The sequence below is a fragment of the Anomaloglossus baeobatrachus genome, chromosome 3 (genome assembly GCF_048569485.1).
Source record: "Anomaloglossus baeobatrachus isolate aAnoBae1 chromosome 3, aAnoBae1.hap1, whole genome shotgun sequence".
NCBI classification, from domain to species: Eukaryota; Metazoa; Chordata; class Amphibia; order Anura; family Aromobatidae; genus Anomaloglossus; species Anomaloglossus baeobatrachus.
This window is the reverse complement of record NC_134355.1, coordinates 227,169,826-227,182,204: the sequence shown is the minus strand read 5'-3', so window position 1 is coordinate 227,182,204 and position 12,379 is coordinate 227,169,826. Positions and strand designations below refer to the sequence as shown.

The 12,379-nt window shown below is 44.6% G+C and overlaps 1 protein-coding gene across 2 annotated transcripts in view; it reads left to right on the top strand.

Moving 5' to 3' along the window:
- NTPCR (nucleoside-triphosphatase, cancer-related) overlaps window positions 1-12,379 on the top strand; it is a 287,934-nt gene that overhangs the window by 34,406 nt on the left and 241,149 nt on the right. For both annotated transcript variants that reach the window (XM_075339749.1, XM_075339750.1), the window contains exon 2: window positions 4,334-4,496. In XM_075339749.1, coding sequence (XP_075195864.1) covers window positions 4,334-4,496 — 163 coding nt within the window. The remainder of the gene's footprint in view (window positions 1-4,333; window positions 4,497-12,379) is intronic.

Genomic DNA, 12,379 nt, shown 5'->3' with positions numbered 1-12,379 from the left:
CCATTTTAGCCTTTTCCTCAGTCACCACAGGTCACCGACAGGTCCGACGTAAAATTATTTGGGTTTCCCATAGACTTACATTGAGGGTCGAATATTCGCGAATAGTTGAATAGCAGCAACCTATTCGTCGGATATCCGCGGAGTCGCATATTTTGATATTCGATCATCTCTAGTAATATCGCCCAGGGGTGAAGGGGTTAAAGAAAATACTCCAAAATGGATTTCTTCACCTCATGTATCATTTTTAAGCAGTATGACAGCATGAAAATGGCCCTGTCTGTATGTTACTTAGTAAAAATATGCTGACCGGTTTACTTTAAAGTGTAGACTCTCAGCTTTAATTTAAAGGTATTCACATCCTAATTAGAGTAAGGGTTTAAAATTACAGCTCTAATAAGTAGTTTCCTCTTTTTCAAGAGGCCAAAAGTAATTGGACAATTATCTTAACATCTCTTTAATGAGCTGCGTGGACTATTACCTCATTATTCCATCACCAATTATGCAAGTAAAAGTTCTGGAGTCGTTTCCAGATGTGGCATTTGCATTTGGAAGCTGTTGCTATGTACCACCCACATCATATGGTCAAATGAGCTCTCAATGGGAGTTAAAATATGCATCATTAGGCAAAAAAAAAAAAATCAATTTGAGGAATAGCATAAATGCTATGAGTGGCCAAATCAACATTCTAAAAAAAAAAAAAAAGTGCACTGGGGGGCTTAGGAGCTCAAAAAGGCATAGGCGTCCATGGTAGACAACAGTGGTGGATGATTGGAGACTCCATTCCATCGTAAAGAAAAACCCCTTCCCAACATCCACCAAAGTGAAGATCAGTTAATTAAGTAGATGTTTCAGCCCCGTTACACATAGTGATGTCGTTAGCGAGATCGCTGAAACCTCACAGGTTTTGTGACGCAACAGTGACCTCGCTAGCTATCTCACTATGTGTGACACATAGTATCGACTGGCCCCCCTGCTGCGATATCGCCGATCGTACCTGAACGTCCTGGTCCTTTTTTTTTGATCGTTGGTGTCCCGCTGGGCAGCATGCATTGCTGTGTTTGACACCATAACAACGACGAGCGACCTCGTTGGCACGCCTGGGTGGAAACACTACGCCTCTATCAAGGTCTGAGTCAGCAGAATAGCTGCTGTGTGACAGGGTCCCAACGACCGCCGAGGTCGTTATACGGATCGCCGTATTATTGCTTCGTCGTTAATTAGATCTGACTGTTTGCCAGCTCACAAGCGACCATGTAGCGACGTACCAGCGATCCTGATCAGGTGGTATAGATGTTGGGATCGCTGGAACGTCGCTACGTGTAACGGGACCCTAAGTCTACAATAAAGAGATTTTAATGAGCGCAAATACAGAGGGTTCACCACAAGATGCAAACATTAATTAGCTTTAAAAATATGAAGGCAAGATTAAAATTTTTCAAAAAACATCGAAGGAAGTCAGCCCAGTTTTGAAAAAGCATTCTTTAGACAGATTAAACTAAGATCAACCTGTACCAGAATGATAGAAAAAAAGTATGGAGAAGGCTTGAAGTGGCTCATGATCCAAAGAACACCATATTCTCTGTAAAACATGGCGGAGGCAGTGTGATGTCATTGACATGCATGGGATCCAATGGCACTGCGTCACTAGTCTTTATTGATGTGACTGAAGACAGAAGCAGCTGGATGAATTATAAGTTTACAAAATTATACTTTTTGCTCAGATTCAACAAAATGCAGTACATATGGACAATGACCCAAAAGATACCGCGAAAGCAACTCAGAAGTTTAAGGCAAAGTAGTGGAATATTTTGCAATTGGCAAATCAATCACCTGATCTCAACCCTATCGAGAATGCAATTCACATGACTAAAGGGTTTTTGTATGAACAAAGTTCATTTTAATCAATAGATCTTTGAATAGTAATAAGTTCCATAGTTGAATGTGTTTCAAAAAAACTGTTCCTATACTGAGATAATCTTATACTGTATGCGTCCCTGCTATGCATTGTTTAATGGCTGTTTCCAAATGTACAGGGAGATTTTCTGAACATACAATATCTTATGGGTTGGGGAGTAAGTAAAAAAGTAAATAGACATTACAACACGAGATCGCAAATAATTTTTTCCCTGAAGTTGAAACATTTTTTTAAAACCAAGCAGTGAAATGTTTACCTCACAAAAAAAAATCATCTATGGTCCCCCTACTCTAATGTCTGTATATATTTTACGATTTAAGATTGTCAGGACAGGAACTTGTTTAAAAAACATCCAATTGTGGAGCTTATTATTATTCCAAGATCTATGTATTAAAAATACCTTTTATAATTAACTTTGTATATGGGGAAAACACCTTTAAAACAAAATTAAGACATAAAGCACCACAAGTGAGCAGCAACTGAAGTCCGCTGCAGTAAAGGTCTGACAAAGCAACACCAAGGAAGAAACTCAGTGTCTGGTGACGTTAATGGCTCCCTGACTCCAGCTAAAATATATCTTTGTAACGTGTTAGCCAGTAGAGATAAAAAATTGTTTAAAAGCACTGAAGTCCTCAGTGGTTGATACCTTTTAATGGCTAACTAAAAAGATGGTAATAATAGCAAGCTTTCCAGACTACTCAGGTCTCTTCTTCAGGCTTATATTGAGCCTGAAGGCGAGACCTGAAGAGGCTGGAAAGCTTGCTTTTTTCCTGATACCCTTGTGAAAAAAAGCTACCTGTTTGAAAAAACAATTTTGTGGTAAAAAAAAAATATATATATTTTCAAGGCTGAACATTACAAACTTTTGTGAAGCCTCCAGGGGTTCAAAGTGCTCGCTAAACAGCTAGATAAATTCCATGAGGGCTCTAGTTTCCAAAATGGGGTCACTTGTGGGGGAGCTCCATTGTTTAGGCACCTCAGGGGGTCTTCAAACCCGACATGGCGTCCGCTAATGAGAGCAGCTAATTTTGCACTCAAAAATTCAAATGGCGCTCCTTGCCTTCCGAGTCCTGCCGTGTGCCCAAACATTTGATTTCCACCACATATGAGGTATCTGCATACTCAGGAGAAAATGGACAATACATTTTATGGTGCATTTTTTCCTGATACCCTTGTGATTAAAAAAAGCTACCTGGTTGAAGCAACAGTTTTGTGGTAAACATTTTTTTTTTTCTTTTAATGGCTCAACGTTATAAACGTCTGTGTAGCCCCCAGGGGTTCAAAGTGCACATGAAACATCTAGAAATCTTTTTTGAGGGCTCTAGTTTCCAAAATGGGGTCACTTATGGGGGAGCTCCATTGTTTAGGCACCTCAGGGGGTCTTCAAACCCGACATGGCGTCCGCTAATGAGTGCAGCTAATTTTGCACTCAAAAATTCAAATGGCGCTCCTTGCCTTCCGAGCCCTGTCATGTGCCCACACATTTGATTTCCACCACATATGAGGTATCTGCGTACTCAGGAGAAAATGCACGATACATTTTATGATGCATTTTTCCCTGATACCCTTGTGAAAATGCTAAACTTTATGGCTAAAGTAACATTTTTGCGCAAAAAAAGTAAAATTTTCATTTTTCCTTCTACATTGCTTTGGTTGCTGTGAAGCTCCTAAAGGGTTAATAAACTTCTTGGATGGGGTTTTGAGCAGAGTGAGGGGTGCAGATTTTAGAATTGGGTCACTTTTGGGTATTTTCTGTCGCCTAAGTTTCTCAAATCACTCCAAATGTGATGTGTTACCTAAAAAAAAAAATATTTTTGTAAATTTTGTCGGAAAAATGAGAAATTGCTGATTAACTTTGAACCCTTCTAAACTTCCTAAAGGAATTTTTTTTTTTTTTCAAAAATTGCGCTGGTGTAAAGTAGACATGTGGGAAATGTTATTTAGTAACTATTTTGTGTGACATATCTCTCAGATTTATGGGCATAAAATTTCAAATTTTGAAAATTGCAAAATTTTCAAAATTTTCGCCAAATTTCTGAACTTTTCACAAATAAACGCAAAACATCTGCCTCAATTTACCACTGACATGAAGTACAATATGTCACGAAAAAACAATGTCAGAATCGCTAGGATCCGTTGAAGCGTTCCAGCGTTATAACCTGTCAAAGTGACACTGGTCAGAATTGCAAAAAATGGCCGGGTCTTTAAGGTGAAAACAGGCTGGGGGCTGAAGGGGTTAAATAAAAATTAGTAGCCTGCAGAGCTGAAATCCCGAAGAGTCGGTTACTGTCCTAATGTATATGTGTGTGTGTCTGTGTGTGTGTGTGTGTGTGTGTCTGTGTGTGTGTGTAAATATATGGATGGTGCGTGTGATATATATTAGATTGTGTATGTAATTTTTTTTTTTTTTCTTCAAAGGTATTGGAAAGACAACTTTAATTCAAAAAGTCTCAGAAGTGTTGACATCGTCCAGAGTTGTGTTTGATGGATTTTATACAGAAGAAGTTAGACAGGGACACAGAAGAGTAGGATTCGATGTTGTGACCATGTCAGGAAATCGAGGAAAGTTGGCTAGAATTAGGTATGAAAACTAGACAAGTTAACCTATGTTACTTTTTTTTCTAATTTCTTCAGACTGGATGAAGGAAATCTAAAAATGACAAATCTGAAGAGTAAAATTATGTGCACATCTTCCTTTTACTTACGATTACTTTTGTACGCAAACCCATGGCAAAAGAAATTAAACTTCCCCAATAAATAAAAAAAATACACCAAAAAAAAGAGCAAAAGTATTTGCTTGCCCAGGTCACAGAATCTAATGCATGAACAGTATGCAGCCCCGTGATAAAGGAGAAGGCAATACAGGTCCAAAATACTGAGACAACCTCTCACAACCTACCATTTCATGGAATGGGTGATTGATTAGTATTAGAATTGCACATGGAAAAGGCTTATATAGAATGCTGGCCACACACAGGTAGTGCACAATACATGCCTTGTTACACCCATACTACCATATTAGATTAGTGGGGCTGCCCAGCACTATATAAGTGCAGCTCAATAAGACAGACTGTGAATCCCTGACATGGATTGTGAGCTTGTGTATTTTGGCCAAAATCTTGACTTGACCAATGGGCTGCCCAGCACTATACAAGTTCATCCAACCAGGACACTATGTGAACAACAAGAAGAAGGAAGAAAAACTATCAAATGCCCTGATGACTGCAAAAATATATAAAGTTTATTGACAAACCAGAATACAATAAATGACCAAGACTGAGTGAAAAAGGTGCACACATAAAACAGATCAGGTTAAAAGAGTTAGGATCCATCCCCCAGGTTGATGAATATATTTAATACTAGCTGTACTACCCGGCTTCGCCCGGGTTAATAACTGCTGTTAACAAACTAGAATGTATTAACAAAAATATATTCTGCACACAAAAACCACAAAACAAATAGATAGAAATGTAATTATTAAATTGTTGCCTAGAAATGTAATTATTAAAAGGCAAAAACTAAGCTAATAGAAGCATTTCACAACATATATTTCAACACAACAGATATTCCACACAGATTTAACATCCTATGACCTCACACATACTGAGAGTGTCCTTTGTTGCCTATATTAACCAATGAGAGCTCAGATTAATTAACTGTAGCAAAATAGAAGCTAAGCTGTGATTGGTTGCTATTGGCAGCCTGATAAATCTCCAGGCAACAGAAAGCCCTCCCCCTGACAGTATATATTAGCTCACACATACACATAATAGACAGGTCATGTGACTGACAGCTGCCGGATTTCCTATGTGGTACATTTATTGTTCTTGTAGTTTGGCTGCTTATTAATCAGATTTTTATTTTTGAAGGATAATACCAGACTTGTGTGTTTTAGGGCAATTATGTGGCGAGGTTGGTGTATGTGGTGAAATGTGTGCTGAGGGTGGTATGTGTTCAAGTACGTGGTAGTGTGTGGCGCATTTTGTGTGTGTGTTCTAATCCCCGAGTGTGGTGAGTATCCCATGTCGAGGCCCCACCTTAGCAACTGTACGGTATATACTCTTTGGCGCCATCGCCTCATTCTTTAAGTCCCCCTTGTTCACATCTGGCAGCTGTCAATTTTCCCCCAACACTTTTCGTTTCACTTTTTCTCCATTATGTAGATAGGGGCAAAATTGATTGGTAAATTGGAACGCGCGGGGTTAAAATTACGCCTCACAACATAGCACCCGGTGCTGCCTGGGATAGTAACTGTCTCTCTGTTTCTCTCCCATTCTCTGTCTCCCCCTCTGTATATATCTCTCTGTCTCTCTCTATCTCTTTGTCTGTTTCTTTCTCCATCTCTCTCAATCTCTTTCCCTGTCTGTCACTTTCCCTCTCTTTCCCTGTCAGTCTGTCTCTTTGTCTGTGTCTGTCTCTGTGTCTGTCTCTTACCTTGTCTATGTCTGTTTCTTACTCTGTCTGTGTCTGCCTCTTTCCCTGTCTGTCTCTTTCCCTGGCTGCATTGTGGCACGCCAACATTCCATACAAGGGCGTGGCTGCGCATTCTTCTGAAGTTCTGGCTGCACTGTGGCTCCCAGCTCCATTCGCTTTAATGGAGGCAGGTTTTTTGGCGAATAACTGTAAAGCGTGGGGTTAAAATTTCCCCTCAAAACATAGCCTATGACTCTCTCGGGGTCCATACGTGTGAGTGTGCAAAATTTTGTGGCTGTAGCTGCGACGGTGCGGATGCCAATCCCGGACACACACACACACACACACACACACACACACACATTCAGCTTTATATATTAGATAGAACAATGTGGAGAATGTAATACTGCAGAATCACAACAAGATGTCACCAGCACACATCTAGCTAAAATGCTGCTGGACTCTACATGATTGGAACACACAGACCCCCTGTTACGCATCGTGTATTCAAGATCACCAACTAAGTATAATGTGGGCTTTACACGAGACGAGCTATCGTGCGATGCATCGTCGGGGTCACGGTTTTCGTGACGCACATCCGGCATCGTTCACGACGTCGTCTCGTGTGACACCTCCGAGTGACGCAGAATCGCTCACAAATTGTGAGTCGTGTACTCATTGCTAAGTTTTAAAAAATTGTTTATTTAACATGGTGTTGAGGAGAGCCATAAAATGAAATACTTAATTAACCTCTGGACATAGAGCATTGTGGGAAATATATCGTTTTGCCTTACATAATTCAGGTTTCAGATCATATACATGACACAGATATAAAGATGGCCGCTATTTCCTGTTATCCACACCTTGCTTGGAATGCAAGGAATGTCCAGATGAAAGAAGACCTCCATATAAGGGAAGACCCCTGGTCAAGCTGGAAATCACAGACCAAACCATCAGCATGGATGCACCAGATGACGTCCCTCCCATCGTCATGGTTTCATCCACTGGAGTCAGACCCGCCCATCAACAGCAACACGGATCTCCCCATTGGCTAGCCCATGAACTGTCCCACTAAATGTGCATATCTGAACTTGTGTACGCCCCTAGCCTATATCAAGAGGACGCATGAGTCTCCTCAGTCTGTTTTGGTGCCTTTTCTACTGTGACCAAGAAGAGATTACACATCCGACTGTGTCTGGTGTGGATTCTTTTATGCATGCACTTGGCCCATATCAATTCGGCCAGGCGGTAGGCAACTAGTGATCTCTGGTTAAGAGTTCACCTTAACAATGGCACTGGTTGTTCATTGTCCCCGGGGTAGCACACATTGCTCCGTGTGACACCCCGGGAACGATGAACACAGCTTACCTGCGTCCCGCGTTACCCGCCGCCTATGCGGAAGGAAGGAGGTGGGTGGGATGTTTACGTCCTGCTCATCTCCGCCCCTCCGCTTCTATTGGCCGGCGGCTGTGTGACGTCGCTGTGACGCCTAACGTCCCTCCCCCTTCAGGTAGAGGATGTTCGCCGCCCACAGCGAGGTCGCTCAGCAGGTAAGTACGTGTGACGGCGGTTTAACGACTTTGCGCCACGGGCAACTAATTGCCCGTGACGCACAAACGATGGGGGTGGGTACGAACGCTCGTGCAATCGCACGATAGATCGTAACGTGTAAAGCCCGCATAAGAGGCCAACTTACATTAGAAGATCAGATGCTGGGTGTGCAGTACGAGGCATGGCATGGAGGGAGGTTTAAATATCATGGGTCACCAATCGGCACGCACTGCCTGCAATAAGGCTTACATCATCATGGCGATCTTCGCCACGTCACCAATCAGATGATGTCGGTAGCACGTGACCCGGAAGCATCAGACCAGGAAAGAGACTGCGAGATGGCCAGGCATCGGACAGCCTCTGACTCTTTACATGGGTTGTGAGCTTGTGTATTTTGGCCAAAATGTTGACCAATGAGCTGCCCAGCACTTGATATGTTCATCCAACAAGGACACTATGTAGACTGTGCTAAACTAGGATATCTTTCCCATTAATCTAATACTAAACAATCACCCCCTCCATGAATTGGTAGGTTATTAGTGGTTGTCTTATCAGAATTTTGCACCTGTGTTGCCTTCACCTTTTATCAAGGTGGGCTGCTACATCCTGTTAGTATATTAGTTTCTGTGACCTGGGCACGTAAATCCTGTGTCATGATTCAGGCCAGAATCTGCCCTGGCAGTGTTCCAGCTTCGGCCTGATCACGTCAGGGGTTAACCTCTCTCTGCCTCGTTCCTGCTTCCGGCACGCTATATCTTGGTGCTGCAACTCTTGTGCAGCGCCAGTTACAGTCTGCCTACAGGGTGTGTAGCTGGCTCTGGTGAGCTCGCTCCTCCGTCCTACTATATACCCCTGACTTCCTGACCCGTGTCTGTCAGCCTGCTCTCGGACCTGTCCCTCCTACCTTATTCCTTTGTGTATTCTGACTTCCCGGTACTTGTGCTCCGTCCCCAACTTGGTTCTGTCTCTCTCCTCTGATTTCTCTGTGACCGACCGACTCCTGACCCCGTGGCTTGCTTCTGACGCTGAGTTTGGCTTTCCTCCTTGTACTTTGTTTGACCTCTTGTTACCGACCTGGCTCTCTGACTATTCTACTGCCACCTTGTGATGGCTTCCCTGTACTACTCCTGGTCTGCTATTAGTGCAGGATTATTTGGCTCGATTACCACTCTGCTGCCTTCTAGTTGAGCTTTCGCTGTACTGCTTCAGGACATCCTGTAGTACAGCGTGACATTATAACTGGCCATACATTCTTTTTTCCCTCATAGATCCGCTTCATACCCTTGCAGATCAGATGTCAAATCTGACCCAGATGATGCAGGATTTGTGCGTGGAGCATAGGGCCCTGGCCACTTCCCATAATCGACTCCAAAGGGAACTTACTGCGGCCGTAAAAGACTTCCATGGTTCCATGGCACAATCAGCGATTAGACAGCCTGACCCCATTGATGTGTCTTTACATACTTGATATGTGCTACTGACTTCAAGGAGAATGAGAGGAAGCGACAACGGGAAGGGAGGTTATGCTCTGATTGTGAAAGTGTGGGACACTGGAAGAAGGACTGCCCCTCTTGCCCACCGACCAACAAGCTGTCGGGAAACGCCTAAAGGGTGCTTTACACACTGCGACATCACTAGCGATCTCATTAGCGATGTAACATGCCAGATCACACATACGATTTTCCGAGATCGCACATGTGACCGGCGCTTCAAATAATGACCTGTGGAGACACGGGGCTCAGTGGGTGCTCTCGTCCACTAAAACCCGCCGCCTTTAGAAAGACCGCGTGGCTCAGGGCTCATCCCAACTGAACGCCGGCCTCCTTAACCGTGGGCGTAACACTACTCAGACAACACAGGGTGAGGGAACCACAATAATTAGACTTTATTGGATCCCCAAACAATTAACGGCACATAACACATAACCAGCCAAACACACAAATGTAACAGGCAACAGAGTCTCACCCTTCCGCTGGCTCACCGGGGATTTAGAATGTCCATGCCTCACAGGTTCCAAGCTGTCTGAGGTCTGCAAAGTCTGTAACAGGTGACTGAACTGTCCCACCTGAGTGTCCTCCTTAGGTAGTCCTGGTTTGATGTTAAAATCCTGGCAGCCGGAGTCGAAATCCCTAGACTGTGGATATGGTCTCCAACCGGGTCCGGAGTCCCTAGATTGAAGCCATAAGATATCCTGATCCTCTAGTCAGCTCCAAAGAGCTTAGACTGGATCCATCAGCATCCATCAACAACCCCTGGTGGCTTAAAGAAGTCCTTTTTATAGCCACAACCTTCCACTTGGATACACTGCGTCCTCATCGATTGGTTGGACAAGATTGCTTCTCCCATTGGAGGAATTTCAAGCTGCATGGACAATGTTCATTTAAATGATGTGCATAGAAAGACTGAGGGTGTACATGTAAAGTGGGAGTCACCGACTAGACAATGGCTACTAAGGTAATTACATTATCAATACACAACTACAATACAATGGTTACTGGAAATGTCTGGAGAACAATACGTCTAGCTTTCAGTGGCCAACACAATTACATTGAGTCAACAAGAGTCTTGTAAAAACAATGAGGGACTTCTCCCCCATCTATAGACAATCTATCATGCTGTCTGGCTGGATTTTAAGAAACTTTAACCCATGAGAGTCCATGTCGTCACATTCCTCCCCCTTCTTAATATTAGCCGGACATGATAGGCTTCCGATCATCCTTCTCCTCTTGACGGCATTGTCCTTTTTAATGGTGAGGTCAGCAAAAGAGGCTTGCATCTATACACCTCCCCCTGATTACCTCCCCCAAGTTGAGCAGCCATATTGTGGGCAAGCACTAAGGTGGGGTCCATGAGTTGGGCCTGCACAAATCTCCCACTATCAATCCTCCCCCAGTCAATAGCCACAGTGTGGTTAGGCTTACTCACGGTTCTTGGCTCAGAAGTCGATGATGGAGACCGGGAATGCAAACCATCCCTGGAAAAGATGTTAGAAAGATCCACATCAGGGTCCTGCTTGGCTTGGAGGTGGGTGATGGCTTCTTCAAACTGACTGGCTAGTCCTTGTCCTAGGTCATTCTCCAAAATGACTGGTGTGAGCAAGGTAATTCACAAGCCCCACTTTCACTTCCCTTTGAGTGGTATCCGAAACAACCTGCTTGGTGGGGCCATCTATGAACCCCACTTCAACTTCCTCCTGGCTAGTCCCTGAAACAACAGGTGTGGGGACGGTGTCCATAAGCTCCACATCAGCCTTGCTCTGGTCAGTCTCCACAATGTCAGGAATGGGGAGGCTGTTCACAATCCCCACATCGATCACTTCCTGGATGGTCCCCAAAATACCAGGTGTGGGGAGGCTATCCACAAGCTCCACCTCGACCTCTCCCTGGTCGGTTCCCCAGTCCAACTGCACTCGTGCCAGAGGGATGTTCGAGCACCTGGCCCCCAGCAAGGGTGATGGTCACTTGGCGGCCAGGTAAATGATGTTCTGTGGGAACAATATCTGGGCTGACCAGGGTGATGGAAGATCCCGAGTCTCGAAATCCCTGAGCCTGTATATCACCGACCTTGACCGTCTGGATGTGGGGATGGAGGTTAGCTGGTGTACGGTGTCCGGCCTGCCGTAGGGTGTGGACTGGATAAACCACTTCCTCAGCTATTGGTGTTTCTCGGGAGTAGCATTCCTCAGGTCTCGTTGGTTCATCTCGACATATGTTGACTGGTAGACGGGCTCCAGGCATGGGGCCCCGGTTTTGTAGACACTCTTTGGCCATGTGTCCAAGGCGCCCACACGTATAACAGCGCCGTGGGTTAGACAAGTCACCCACCCTGTTGGTAAACCTTTGTCTTGTTGGGGCTTCTGTGGGGTAATGAGTTAGTCCAGCACGTGAGTCTGGGGGTCGCTTGGATCCATGGTTGAGGGACCTCCTCAGATCGGTGGGCCTATTGGGCCTCCAGCTGGGTCGGTTGGCTGTAAATTCGTCAGCCAATCGCGCTGCTTGCTCTGGGGTGTCGGGCTTCCTGTCAGCTACCCATTCTCGGATTTCCGGGTCCATCTGCTCCAGCAGCTGTTCAAGCACTATCACATCCCGGAGGGCAGCAGCGGAGTGGGCAGCCCGACCATCGAGCCAGCGATTACAGTGTCGTCGGAGTTGACTGCCAAATTCGACGTGCGAGACACCCTGGCGAGACATAGTCCGGAACTTAGTGCGATGTCTCTCGGGTGTTATGGTAAAAAGGGCCAACAAAGTGTCCTTAATAATTCCGTAGTCCAAGCAGTCCTGAGGCCCAAGTGATCGGACAGCCTCCTGGGCCCGGACCGGCAAGCTTGTCCACAGGTATTTGGACCACTCATCCGTGGGCACCTGGTGCATACGCATTAGCATCTCAAAGTTTTGCAAGTGTTCATCTATCTCAGTGCTGGAATCATTAAACACTGGCACATCCCTGTAGCGAAGATGACTTCCTTGGTGGTGGTCTATCCTGGAGGTAGGTGCTGATGGT